Consider the following 14,261-nt stretch of genomic DNA (forward strand, 5'->3'; position numbering starts at 1 on the left):
CATTTTGTGAATAAATTCCACACAAATTCCTATTAAATTAGATCAGGTCCTACGACCTAAATCCTGATAACAAAGTAAAACATAATAAAAATTGTGTTGTAAAAACCTTTTTACTATTGATTTAAAATAATAGATTTTCGTCTTGTTTAATAAATATTTTATAAATGACGGAATGGAATATTGATAAAATTTACTAAATTGAAGACATCGTTTTGTATATTGAATGCTTTAAAAAATTACCTAATGATTAAAAATTTATTAGATAGTTAAGTTACTAGAATATGAATTTTTCACACATTTGGTCTCGCATTTGGTACCTAATGAGATAGTTTATCTGTGAACAGAATTAAAAATGATTACGTCAAAACAATCATCTGTTTAGTGACGTCAACGCGTCAACGCATGTCAAATAATTAAGTCAATGTGGCGCTCGAAAATTTACGCGCATATAAAAGTTTAGCACGTGTTGTGTTTTCGATATTCCACAGCGAAAAGATTTACTTTATTAAATATTGCATAACATTTCATTTCGTGAAGTTAATCATTCTTTACGTTGTGAATTAAATAGAAACCGACAACATGTAAAAGTATCTACGGGAAATGTCTAAAGAAGGTTATAGTGCCGAAAAAAAAGAAACTGAGAACAAAGTGGTTTTAGAAAGATTGCAATCGTATTTAAAAGATAAACGGAGCAGTGAATCCACCGAGTCCTGTGTAGTGTATAGTAAACCAAGCACTAGTTTTGAACAGAATCCACTCAGTATTCCTGCGATAGAAGATAGCAGTAACGTCCTTCGCGAAGTCTTAAACCATAAAAAAGCTGAGCTGCTTCGGCAACCAGAAGTTATTGCTTTTCTTAAGACAATATCTTCTGACTTAAAAAAGTGATCTACACAATAAGTATTTAAAATTAAGCACGATGGCAGTCGCAGCCCGAAAATCTGCAGCATCTTTGATGCGAAAAACATTAGACCGCCAAGCTGCTTTAACACTTACGAACCTTAGTTTTAAGAAGAATCAAATCCGAAACGTGATTATAGATTATATACAAAATGGGAAAACTGGGCCCTTCAATGAAGTTTTTCAAATTCTAAAGGATGGTCAGAATATGAGTGATAATAACTTTAGGGTGTTGTTTGAAGACTGCCTCTCGTGTATAGTGTATTTGGAGCGAGATTTCAAACTTTTCATAGATATTTTATGTAATATAGAATGGGCAAACCGAGATCCTGAACTTGTTGAAGTATTCACCAGATTCATTCTAAGCTTAGTCACTGCCCACACCTATCACTGTCCTCGGGTGATGACATCATTAGTTAAATTGTTCAAAGGTACAAATACTTTATTCCTAAACTTTTTGCTTATTACCTTCACTTATAAAGTTATTATTTGTGTAAATTCTAATTAAGATATGATGCCCCTTGGATTTGGGCTTAAACATTATTTAAAAAGCTCATAGTATGATAAAGCTTAACTTTAACTTTAGACTATTGTATAATATTAATATATATTTTTTTTATTTTTAAGCTGAATGTGGAAATTGGGAAGATAGTCCACCACAAGAACTGATATTGAGGTGGTCGAACATACACACATTGATTGCACAAATTGTGGCTGTCATGCCTATGTAAGTATTCATATAATATTATGCAATAATTTATAAGTTTATTAAATTATATAATTCTGTCAATAAGTTATGATATGTCATAACATGCTGTTTGCTTATTACACATTGAAATAAAATCTATTAATCCGTCAGTCCTCGGATCACAGACACAATAGAAAATCTATTGTGTCTCGGCCCGATCGGGCCGCTCGGTGGTCAATGGGTTAAGTCTTGGTATGTTACCAGGTCTATGTTGTATTTAGGTAAACCTTGAAACAGAATAAGAGATATTAATTGTTAAAAAATATATACACATTTTAACAGAATAGAAGAACTAAAATTAAAACATAAAAATGTATTTTCAGGACCAGCACTGTTCTAATGCAAACTATAATAGAAAATTTCCCATACTATAAATTTGGGTGTGTTGTCAACAGAGTATACATACATAACTTAATCTGGATTAGCAAATACATACCGTCATTAACAGAACAAATTATGACTACAATTGTTCATAGGTAAGTGAATATTATCAATATTTTAGAATTATCTCTTTATTGTGGTGATCTATGTGATGAAGTGCAATTTATCAGCAAATATGATAAACCTGCATTTAATATTTGATTCAACTCATCAAAAGATCTTCAACTGTTTACCTAAACTTTGTTTACTGTACTATGTTTGGTAAATATTGAATTTATGTTTTTGTGTATTTCTGAATACACAAAAGCACATACAATTTGTATATGAATTCTGACTGATGAATAATGCTAAGAAAATCAACTGTATATTACTTTTAAAGCTTCATATTCATAGTGAACATTTGCTGAGTGTCAGTTGATCAACAACTTTGCTGGAAACCTTGTTAAAATGATGACGCTCCTTGGGCAGAACATTTTTGAACATTGAACATTTCAACATTCATTAACAACTCTGTACTATGCAGTGTTGTCAGCAGTTGCTGCAACATGTTGACAGCAACTCCAAGACATATTGATTCAATATTGTTGCTCAATCTATTAAATAAAATAAATGCTTATTAAATTGAGCATTACTTTTGAAATTTATTTAACTACTTGAGAGATTACTGCTTGAAACATAGAAACATTTGAAATGTTATCTGTATTGTGTTGTTTATAAAAATACACAATATGTGGACACTGCTTGACTTTTTTGTCCACAGACTATACAATTTCTGTAAACAGATACAGAGTAAATTGTAAATGAAGAGACCAGCACTATAGAGTTGAAATAGATTAAAAATAAACTATACTAGCTTATGTGTTGAAACCTAAAGATGTGTACTGGTTTTAAAGCTGGTTGTGATAGGAAAAGGCATAATTCAGTCTTCAAATTTATTTTATCATGCCACAATACTTTCTAATAAGGGAGTTCCCATAAATACCGAAAGGGAAAATGGTGTTTGATACAAATTATAAAAAAAGACCTCTTTTTGGATGAAAGCCCATGAAATATTCTCACATATATTCATCCAAAAATGTCTATGCCAATGGAAAGAAAAAGAAGGAACGAAAAAGGATAAGGAAAGGCAAGGCATTTGCTTGGTAAGTATTTTTATAAATTTGAGACCAAGAACATACATCTATACACCTTTTTTCAAAGGTTGGCAACATACTTATGATGCCCATGGTCTTATGGGTTATTGCCACATGTCAAAACATGTGTTTTAAGACAATAACTTGCATCTTCTTAATTTTAATAAAAGAAGAAAGAAGTATTCATGTATCATCAACATGAATTTTTTTGACGTGAAACTTCTTTAGGCGTGTTGAGATTAAAATTACAAGGTCGCGTCATGGGTACATGGCAGTACCGTCACATCATGGTAAGGCGACGATATTGGTATCTTTGAATCATACCGAAGAAGTTTCACTTCTGACATGTCTGCATTCACACACGCTCTTTTTATGTTAGCAATATAAAAGATGTTTCAAAAGTAAAAACAACAACAATGCTAGATGTCTAAAAAGTAATAACAATAACAATCGTTGGATACAATTAAGTAATTATTACAATTTTCTTATAGATTAATAGAAATGGACGTCAACGTGGCTGGCCGAGCCATGAAGTCCCAAGAGACTATATTTGATATGGAGATTGACGACAAAGATGAGACCAGTGTGACGTTAGATTATTGTATGTTGGAGGTTCTGCGGTGGCTCGAAGATGAACGGGAAGCTGTGCTTCATGTGTTGTGTAATGTGTTTGAGAGGGTCATCCTTCCTACCTATGGTATAAGGTAATGTTTCAATTTATTTTGTATGCAACAGTTTTTGTTGTAAATACACAGTAATTATGAAACTAAATGCATTCATGTTTAATGTCTAGTTCAGGTGTCCAATGATGAGTAGTTCCTAATTTATTGTAATATAACAATATTTGCCACAAAAATTGCAAAATTGAATGATAAAACAAATTACAAATTAATATATTATGTATTAATCCATCAGGCCCCGGAATCACAGACACAATAGAAAATCTATTGTGTCGCAGTCGGATCTGGCCGTTCGGGGCTCAATGGGTTAAAAAAAAACAAAAATCATATATTTTTTTAAATAATACTCATGGGATAGTAAAATAGAATATTATATATAAGATTACATTCTCTTCCAGGCATGTCCAATTCCTACTCCTATACACAATATCAATAAGCCAGCAATGCGCAGATAGAATATTCAACAACCTCTGGACGATAGCGGCAGGGCTCCACGGCTTGGGCCCCGGAGCCCTAACTACACGAAAAACAGCAGCAAGTCACTTAGCAGGGCTTCTAGCTAGATGCGTAAGGGTTCCGAACACGAGGTTAATACACCACTTAAAGACCATGGCCGATTGGTGCCATGGATATATAACTGCGACTCAAGAGACTTCGGTGAACGATAATACGAAGATTCATGGCGCTTTTCACGCTATATGCCATGCTATTTTCTATCTCGTGGCGTTTAAAAATCATCACTTGTTTATGACGAAAGAAAGTAAGTAAAGTGGTTTATTGACAATGTTTAAACTTAAAATATATGAATATCATACAAAAAGTTCCAATTACGTTTTTAGTTATGTTATGTTAATAAAAATGAATTTTCACCTTAAAAAACTTAATTTCTAACTATAATGTACAATATATTATAGTTAGAATAATATAAGCTACATAAAAAACAAAAAACACAGTTAAAGTAGCTTATATTAGTTGAAATTAAGTTTTTGAAGTGTTTCGTTAAAAATATTGCAATTGTAATGCAAATAAAATAATTTTATTTTATTAACCACACAAAACAATAACAATTGAACAAAGTTAGTAATTATCATTTCTCTTCCAGGCTACAACTTCGTAGAGTCCCTCAACCTACCGCGTCTCGTCACCTGTCCGTTAAACCCTCTCCGCACATGTCCCCCGCAAGTGACCAGAGCCTTCGCGTCAGTCACCAGGTCTCACCAAGTTGTCTACTGCCAGGCGATAATTGAGAAGAACACGAGATACTCCCTGCATAGTGCTGTGGTGTTTGACGAATGGTTCCCGTATGACCCTTATACGTTGCCTGTGTAAGTATGTGTTTACTAGATTTCCGCCCGCGGCTTCGCCCGCGTTTTCAAAGGAAAACCCGCATAGTTCCCGTTCCCGTGGGATTTCCGGGATAAAACCTATCCTATGTGTTAATCCAAGTTACCCTCTATATGTGTGTTTCATTGTAATCGGTTCAGTAGTTTTTACGTGAAAGAATAACAAACATCCATACAAACTTTCGCCTATAAAATAGTATGTGTTTATTTGTGTCTTAGCCAGCCGTGTTGTAAAAACGTAATAAATTAAACTAAAATTTTCTTGACCTCACTAAAACAAAATAAAAATTGATGCAGTGATGAATTGAACAGATAGACAGACCTTGTTTTATAGTGTAGTTAGTATGTAATAATTTAGAGCGTAAAAGCTAGCTGTGTTGTATTTAATGAGTGCTTCTCTTAGCATAACAGTGAATTGGAGTTTAACGTTATCAGAGTTAAATGTTTAACCAGATATCAGCCCTTAAATGGTCAACCTCTTAACATTGTTGATTTCTGGTAAACTTATCTATACTATAATATTATAAAGCTGAAGAGTTTGTTTGTTTGTACGCGCTATTCTCGGGAACTACTGGTCCGATTTGAAAAATTCTTTCGGTGTTAGATAGCCCATTTATCGAGGAAGGTTATACGCTATATATCATCACGCTACGACCAACAGGAGTGGAGCCACGGGGATGAAACCGCGCGGAGCAGCTAGTTAACAATATATCAGGTGGACAGGGCATACAAAATAACAAATCTGCTAGTCTCTTAAATAGTGCGAAATTTATCTGCTATGGGAAATGAGACTTAATTTAAAAACAAAAAGAATGTTCCATGTTATTCTTTATTATCTACCGGTACCATTTTTATCAATTTGTGTCAACGTTATAATATCTTATCTTCATTTCATATTTTTGTGGCAGACAAGGTTAAGGCCACGCATAAAGTTAAATATCTATAATATAAAGAAAGAAAGCAATAAAAGGCCTCACCAAATAATCTTATTTACATGTTCATACTATGTTCATCAATTTTTTTTTAATTGTTTGGTTTTATTTCCAGATCTGGTAAAACAATATGGCCGCTCTGCATAGAATATAAAGACTTGAAAGATGGTGACGACGAAAACCAGTATACAAGTTTAAAGAGGAAATTGGAAGCTGAAGACGACGATTATTTAATACCAAGCCCTTCGCAGAGATTAGCAAGTTCGCTGTCTAACTGTATATCGCCCGGTTTTAAAACCAGTGAATCTATTTTAATGTAATTTATTGTGTTATGGAGCTGCCTGTTTACTTTATGAGAAATTATTATTGTTATTGAAAATTAGTGTCTTTATTTTAATTTGACTTTATGAAGCAGGGTCGTATTTTTTATAATACAGTAAATAAGAATTTCATTCATGAAATTATTATAACAATTAAATAATACCAGCGTAAAAAGTACTATGTAAAAACATGCAGCTCTTAGTCGTTAAAAAGTCTGAAAATAAAAATATTGGTTGTTAAGAATAAAATTGTAAATATTTAATCTTTATTCTTAATAAATAGCTTTTCAATTTTATATGAATAACAGTAAGTACATATATTAAATTAATACTGAATATGTGTTTATATGAAAAGATATTTATAATGTTTATGTTATAAGCCTAAATGCTTTTTATCCTATCCTATAATAAGTGTAAATATTGGTACAAACCACTATTTTCCAGTGCTTTTTATTACCAGTAAATTAATATTGTTTCAGTTAATTAAAAATATGTAGAGGAATAAAACTACATAATTATTAATATAGGTTTTTTATTTCACTCCCATACCTTATTTGTGATTATTTAAATTTTTTGGAAGTCTCTATTTTTTAAATATTCTTAACATTCTTAGTGAATATATTAGATATAGAAGACAAGAATAAATTAATGCCTAAATAATCAACTGCTCACTAACAATTACTATAAATAAAAGTTTAAAATTAATTAGTTAAAGGCTGACCATAATTTAATTTTGTATACGATTATTTTTCATCTTTTTATTTATGATAGAACTGACCAAACACTAGACAATAATTCCAAAAAAATCAAAACAAAACTATAGTTTTCCTAACAACATATTATTTAATACTGGTCTTAGTAAAGAAAAATATCTAAGCAGTTATAACATTTGTGCAAGAGGTTACACTTAAAAGTTTAACATATAATTATTACAAGTACTATGTATATGATTAAATACAGAACAACACACATTTTGGAGCTAAAAAAAGATTATTTATGGGTTTTAAGGTCAAATCTCAAAATTGCATTTTGACCTTTGATATTTATACAAAATCTTGAAATCAATCAAAAATTTTATCATCAACAATAATTAAGTTTACAATTTATCACAGAGTCCATATCTTGTCATTATATATTTCTTATGTTCAATATTTTTTTAATAGCTGTCAATGCTAATACCAAAAACAGAAATGAGTATTTGAAAAAATATATATTAATACTGGTAACTTCACATGCAGAAAATATCTAATTGAGATTACAATTCTAATGAACACAAGGCTTGTTATTACTTAAAAGTTAAAACACGACACAACATTTAACTTACTCTAACTAATCCTAAAAAAATCTTTAAACATCTATAAATTAATCCTAAAAAATTAGCTGAATATTACAAATTTGTTGAATTTAAATTATTGTTTGTATACGTAATTTAAAATACAATTAAAGGCGTAAAGTTGCAACATTGGCTAAGTCAAAATAGCTTTAAAATGTATAAGTACATGTAAAAAAATATATTTTTTTATCTTTTTTTATGGTATGGATGTCTTCTTTTGAATGATGTTAGGGTTTTATTTGGTTGGTGGTTCTTTGATTGATATTGTGTTATGATAGGCGCTTCGTGTGCGGCTAATTTATTAATAACGAAATCATCGCCTGGTTTCATGTTTTCCATCATTTTCAGTTTAGCTTCTATTGACTGTATTGCTGTTTTCTTGCTCAGCTTCAACTCCGGTTTCGCTGCTGTTAGTGCTGATATTCCGAGTTCTGGCTTTGGTTTGTCCTCTTCCTGCTGATATAAAATGACAAGAGATTGAAAATAATTTGGAAAATCCAAAAGTGCACGCCTCATAATTTTTTTTTAATTTATTAATTATTATTTTTGTTTATTTAATAACAATTAAACCACATCGAATCAGACCCTGAAAAATGAAAGGGTTCTATTCCTGAGCATACTCAAGCGTAAGAGAAAAAAAAAGACTCGATTAGTAAAGTATTTCGGTCGCTATCGTGTTAACAAGAAAAAGGATCCGCACATACAGACACACGGACGTCCAAGACAGAACTTTTTTAAACTGTTTTTTAACTAGTTTAAATAACAAAAATGACATCAAAAATATCATGAACGTTAAAAATAGTGTTTTTTCTTAATATGTGTGTGTATGTATTATCTTACAAGTGCAATGTATGATACATAAAGACATTTTAAGTTTGAAAAATCAGATGTTTTGCGCGAAGTGACAGTAGTACCCACCTCAACGCTTCGCTTATGAGGCGTGCAAAAAACTTGATTATTAACATTGAGCATGTTTGATATCCATCCGTCTTACGCTTTTTCGATCAGGTCACGTGTCCTGACGCGAGTTTAAGATTTTATACCCAACACCGCTAAAGAAGTTTTCACTTCAATTATTTCATCAGAATATAAAGATTAAATTCAATTATTTTTGGTAGTTGAGAGTTGAAATAGATAAGTTTTAAGTATTTTACTTCCAAAATATAATTTTAATCATACAGATAACAATTTCTTTAAAATAATTATTATAATCTTGCTGTGCCGGACAATTACACCCGCGGGTTAAGGCAAGTTTTTATGAAGCTGATGATCTGGTAAATAATCTACATTATAAATCATAGCCTAGTATCATCAAAGTCCATTCAGTAGTCTTAACATGCAAGAGTAACAAACATACATCCATACAAACTCTTAAATTAACAAAAAAACTATCGTATGATTGACTCACCACTGCATTCTTAGCGAACTTTACGCACATCCGCTTATTCCCCAGCATCTGGCCGTTCAACGAGTTCATCGCTTGTATCGCATCCTGTCTCATCTTGTATGTAACGAACGCGAAGCCCCGTGGCTGCCCCGCGTTCGGCCCGCTGCGGTGGAACAGCATGTCGAACTTCTCGATGTTGCCGTACACGCGGACCATTTTCAGTAGTTGATACCGGTAAGTGAAGTGGGTATTGTTTAGTAAAATGTTCAGTACATATATTGTTATGATACTTATTGATAATGCGTTTTAGAGATGATTCACTCAACACCATATCACAACCAGGGCAACATCAAACATAAGTGTATACTTATTGTACAAAGTGATACATGTCTGACCATGGTTCAGCCAGGGCACTACGGATATTAGTAAGTTCTAAAACTTAATTAAATTCTTTTGAATATCAAATTTAATTATAAAGTAATTTTATGTGTATCAATTTCGTCTGCCTGTTTCACCTAATCTTCAAATACTCACTAGACATTACAGTGAAAGCAATTTTTACTTTAACAAAATAATTGGTAACACCTAGTAATTTACAGGAATAAAATTTGTGTAAATTAATATAATTGCATTTAATGCTATATTAACATAGATTTGATTTGAATAGATAATAATAAAACTATAACTTTGATAAAATTTAAGTCTTGTTTTTAATTTAAAAGCAATAAAGCATTTTCATTCATTCATTTCATTCATAAAACATTAGTAACAATGATATCTAGTTAATTAAAACATACTCATTAACTCTGGTGTCCAGATTGCCAATCCAGAGCCGCTTATCACACACATCCATTGGCTTGACAGGATCTAAATGCAGAGGTATCTGTAAGAAAGATTCATATTAATTACACTTAAAAGAATTTAGAAGGATAAAGGGTCAATTTCATATTTTGTCAATAACTATTATATTATGAATTTGGTACTGTTTAATGCTAAATTATGAAACAAATTTATGCTATTCTAGAATTTCTAGGTCAAGCGTAGGTAAACTTGCTAAATTTTTTATAATAATTAAGTATCGCATATAACATAGCAATGTAAAAGTAAATATTATTACCGTTGTATTTTCCATTTTTAAGTTTAAAAGGAGGTTTTTTCTCAGAATCTACGAAGTTATCTAGAACAATCGCTGAAGAAATAAACTATGATTTCAGCAGTCATAAATAAATTTGCCTCAATTCCAAACTTTCCATTACATATATTAGATTTATTTTTACGGTTAAACGTTCGTCACGCAAACAACATTTTGTGATTTTAAAACAATATGTCTAACGCAATTCACAAACAAAATTGAATCAATAATAACTTTCAGCTTTTTACGATCTTTTTATTGTTCAAAAATCAAATGTCAAAATCATCAACGAGACAGGCGACAGCCATGATCATAGAGTATTTTCTTTTTTTTTCTAATCTCTATGACCCTACTCTGAGGACCCTACAGATAATATTTTATAAAATTTATAACACTACGGATGTCAAACGAAATGTTTGACATCCGTAGTGTTATAAATTTTATAACACTACTAAATGAATACCAATAAATAGAAAAAAGCGCTACTTAAGTGATTCTGCTCAATATTCTGTATAATCTAATGTATTGTATGCATAATGCTGTGTGCGTTTTCGCGGATATACTTATAAATAGGCATTAGGCAGGCAGGTAACTGTAGCGCTGAGTGAAATGTGGAGAAGATTATGCCCGTTAAACAATTATAACTAGATACACTAATTTTCAATTCTGCGCAGGTTACAGGTTGTCTTTTATTATTACTTTAATCTAGTATGTATTATATTAATCTGTGCTATATCTATACAGTTGCATAGTCTGTGTAAGATATTTAAATGATTTTTGACACTGGTGTGACATTGACTTGTTTAGGTTATATTATATTATTTGTAAATATATTTTGTTATTTTGTTCAGTCTAGTCTAGTAAATTAAAGCAAAAGTATTTTTTTATGTTGTTCAACGTATATTCTGCGAGGTCATTTTAGATTGTCATCAACGATTCTGTATTTGTTTTACATATTATGACAGTTTTAAATATAATGAAGAAAATAAACAAAAAAATACCTGGTATTCTACCTCCGCCTCCTAAAAGCGAGATTGATGGAAAAATAGCCGATTTATCTTCTAAAACTATGGCAGAATTACTTGAACTAAGAGATCGCCAGCTGAAACTATTAAACAATAAGCCGTTTATAAGTAAATTAGCAGATAAAGGAGCAAAAATTCAAGTATTCTATGACAAAATCTTAGCAGAAATAAAAGCCAAAGAAGAAGAAGAGCAGACTTGTAATTTATTCAGTAATATGAAGTTGAACTCAATTGATAAGAATTCGGTGCAAGATATAGAATGGCAAGGTAAAATAGAACAAAACAAAAATACCTATCTTGACTCCGATGATGACAGTGAGCCAGAAGACGTTTTACATATATTAAGTCAGAAAACAACAGAAGAAAAGAAAGTTAAAGTTCTCAAACCTGAAAAACCACTCATTACACCAGAAGATCTACTCAGTATTGGAGAAGTCCCACATGTTAAATATATTGTTGAGAAAACTGAAAATAAAAACGTTAAACTAAAAACAACAGGTCACTTCAAGCCATATAAGACAACAACTTCAGATGTACACAATCCCGAAAAGGAGATACAGAGAAAAAAGCATAAACATTGGGAGGTTACTGCAGCGACACCTCCACCTATAGTTCATGGTCCAGCTAAAGTACTTAGTTTGGAAGAATCATTAAAACTACAGCAAGACTATAACGTTCACTTAAAAGAAATACAAGCGATGCATGCAGCTGAGAAACTGTTAGCAAGAGTGGGTGTGAAGATGCCTGCTTTACCTGATGATACATCTAAATTTGGTGCCTATAGAAGTACTGAGCGAGATAGTGATGATTCAGGATCTGAATCAGACCCTGAAGGCAGCGATAAGGAGATTCATGATGATGAGCCAGAGCGGGGTGGTGTAATTTTCACAGTCATGAAATGATTAAGAACATCTATATTTTTCATTATTGTCTTGTTATAGCAGTAAGCACAACATGAGAAAGTGAAAAAAGTTAGATGGAGAAAAGAATTAATCAAATGGCTGGTACAAATTTAACTGAGGAATATTATTTGAAATATCTCAAAATTTCTTACCTATAAAATTGTAAATTGAATCAGTATTTCCATTTTTAATTTTAAATGTAACTAATTAAATTTTGAATTTAATTTAATCTATACAAATATTATAAAGAGGAAAGGTTTGATTTTTTGTTTGTTTGTTTGTTTGTATGAATTGAATAGGCTCCGAAACTACTTGGCAGATTTGAAAAATTCTTTCACTGTTGGAAAGCTACATCATTTCTGAGTGACATAGGCTAGGTTTTATCCCGGAAATCCCACGGGAACGGGAACTATGCGGGTTTTTTTTTGAAAACGCGGGCGAAGCCGCAGGCGGAAAGCTAGTGTTTTTATATTTTTCATTACGACTTCAGTCATTGTCAGTGTACATATTATAAACTTGTTAGGTACTATCTATTTGCATAGCAAATAAGATTCATACTTTATTATGAAAAGAAAATTCCTTAGAATCTGGATTGATTAAATATAATTTATTGAACATAATATTTTATTTTCAAATATTCCAAAATCTATATAAAAGAACTTTTTTAATTAATATTCCCAAATCCCATCAAGTAAAAAGAACATGAAATTATGATTAAAACCACTTCAACTTATTTTTATGGACCTTGCGTTGTGTCGCGGTCGGATTGGCGAGTTGAAGCCTACAAATTAATTTTTATTTATAACCCTTCTAATTACATACTTACCTACTTATGTATTTTTAATATTAGTTTTAAATTAATCTTCTTTTTCCCACGCATATTAAAATAAGGGTGTCATTTAAGCTATCACCAATTTAATTAGTTTTGTGTTTCTTAAATAATAGGGTTTGTCCTCAAAATAGTAGATCTGTCACCAAAATGTAGTCACCAAACAATGCAAAATCAGTTCCACAATAAATCACCTAAAATCCTGAGATATAAGGTCTAGTACCAAATAAATGTTTTTGTATGTATTATAATAGGTGTGTCCTAATAAGTATTTAAGCAAACTAATTTAAAGAGATCACCAATAAATCATATTATGTTACTAGAAAATTGCATTAAGTTCAAATAAAAAATTTGGGTTGTATCATCGTTTAAACCAAAAGATTCTGCTACATAACTAGACTCCCAACTTCTAAATTGCCAATGATAGTATAAATTATATTTAAAATTTTTTTTTAGCAGAGTAGTAAATAAAACAATTGTTAAAGTCAAAATATTCAATATTTATTGTTTAAAATAATTACCACTGAACAATCAGCGCTGGTTTAAAAAAGCTGGCTTTTGGCTAGCAGAATAGTAGATAAAAACACTTAATTAAAGTTAAAATAATCAATTTTTAAAGCGCGCCAATTTGTCTCCGCCCCTTTGATCATTTTTTCATTAAAATTATAAATTGATGTATTAAATTGGTAACGAATACTATTAATTTAATATCTGAACGAAATAAAATGTTAATACTGTATTGGTGACAAAATATCAAATAAAAAGGAGTCGCAGTCAGGGATCGATAATCGATTTATTTGGTGACAGATCTACCATTCTGAGCACAGAGCTATTATTTAACCCTAGAAAGATAGTCTGCGTCAAATTGACTCCTGCGTTTTCGAAATATAGCTGTATCTTTTTAAAAGTCGCGAATCCATAACTGTGCGTTTAGGACATTTCATAAGTCACTGAGAGCTACCCTTTTTTTTTTTTTATAGTGGAGAATGCATTTAGGCATACCCAGGGCACTCGGGGGAAGAGCCCTGGGTTATGTCGGACTCACCCTGCTGAGTGCAGGGTCCTACCGACTAAACTCCACTGTGTTCCGCCGTGCCGCTTTATTGACGGGGCCGCGGGTATTCGGTAGAACCGCATCCGCAGACCCGTCAGCGGCAGCCTATCTCCAGGCCCAACGCGAATGTGGCGGGAGGCCGCCAGGTCTACCTTCCTGGGG

The 14,261-nt window shown here is 31.7% G+C and overlaps 3 protein-coding genes across 4 annotated transcripts; 2 read left to right on the forward strand and 1 right to left on the reverse strand.

Annotated features, from left to right (window-relative positions):
- Positions 1-412: 412 nt before the first annotated feature.
- Positions 413-6,949, forward strand: Tif-IA (RNA polymerase I-specific transcription initiation factor RRN3 homolog Tif-IA). Its single transcript, XM_090105136.1, has 7 exons — positions 413-1,331; positions 1,528-1,627; positions 1,972-2,124; positions 3,654-3,866; positions 4,241-4,602; positions 4,945-5,167; positions 6,233-6,949. Exons 1-7 carry the CDS (start codon positions 920-922, stop codon positions 6,435-6,437), a joined length of 1,668 nt encoding a protein of 555 aa, XP_089961262.1. The 5' UTR covers positions 413-919; the 3' UTR covers positions 6,438-6,949.
- Positions 6,950-6,989: 40 nt separating this feature from the next.
- LOC149906097 (putative RNA-binding protein 18) lies at positions 6,990-10,580 on the reverse strand. 2 transcript variants are annotated; one of them, XM_090105138.1, is made up of 4 exons: positions 10,275-10,580; positions 9,951-10,040; positions 9,179-9,385; positions 6,990-8,223 (listed from the first exon to the last, which is right to left on the reverse strand). In XM_090105138.1, exons 1-4 carry the CDS (start codon positions 10,287-10,289, stop codon positions 7,957-7,959), a joined length of 579 nt encoding a protein of 192 aa, XP_089961264.1. In that variant the 5' UTR covers positions 10,290-10,580; the 3' UTR covers positions 6,990-7,956. The 2 variants fall into 2 exon arrangements, with proteins under 2 accessions (XP_089961264.1, XP_089961263.1); XM_090105137.1 differs by having other exon boundaries at positions 6,992-8,226.
- Positions 10,581-11,129: 549 nt separating this feature from the next.
- Polr2M (RNA polymerase II subunit M) lies at positions 11,130-12,469 on the forward strand. The gene has a single exon (XM_090105477.1). It carries the CDS (start codon positions 11,248-11,250, stop codon positions 12,214-12,216), a length of 969 nt encoding a protein of 322 aa, XP_089961603.1. The 5' UTR covers positions 11,130-11,247; the 3' UTR covers positions 12,217-12,469.
- Positions 12,470-14,261: the final 1,792 nt, after the last annotated feature.

The sequence above is a fragment of the Colias eurytheme genome, chromosome 9 (assembly GCF_061535395.1).
Source record: "Colias eurytheme isolate Ceu_HAF_F1 chromosome 9, ilColEury1 Martin Lab GWU primary, whole genome shotgun sequence".
Lineage (NCBI taxonomy): Eukaryota > Metazoa > Arthropoda > Insecta > Lepidoptera > Pieridae > Colias > Colias eurytheme.

Excerpts from the sequence above, each read along its gene's own strand:
- LOC149906097 (XM_090105137.1), bottom strand. Across the intron at positions 9,386-9,950 it reads ACACCAGAGTTAATGAGTAT|CAACTACTGAAAATGGTCCG; the intron begins GTTTTAATTAAC and ends ACTTACCGGTAT. Across the intron at positions 8,227-9,178 it reads AGTTCGCTAAGAATGCAGTG|CAGGAAGAGGACAAACCAAA; the intron begins GTGAGTCAATCA and ends ATTTTATATCAG.
- Polr2M (XM_090105477.1), top strand. The coding sequence starts at position 11,248 with ATGACAGTTTTAAATATAATGAAGAAAATAAACAAAAAAATACCTGGT.
- Tif-IA (XM_090105136.1), top strand. The coding sequence starts at position 920 with ATGGCAGTCGCAGCCCGAAAATCTGCAGCATCTTTGATGCGAAAAACA. Across the intron at positions 2,125-3,653 it reads ATGACTACAATTGTTCATAG|ATTAATAGAAATGGACGTCA; the intron begins GTAAGTGAATAT and ends ATTTTCTTATAG. Across the intron at positions 3,867-4,240 it reads CTTCCTACCTATGGTATAAG|GCATGTCCAATTCCTACTCC; the intron begins GTAATGTTTCAA and ends ATTCTCTTCCAG.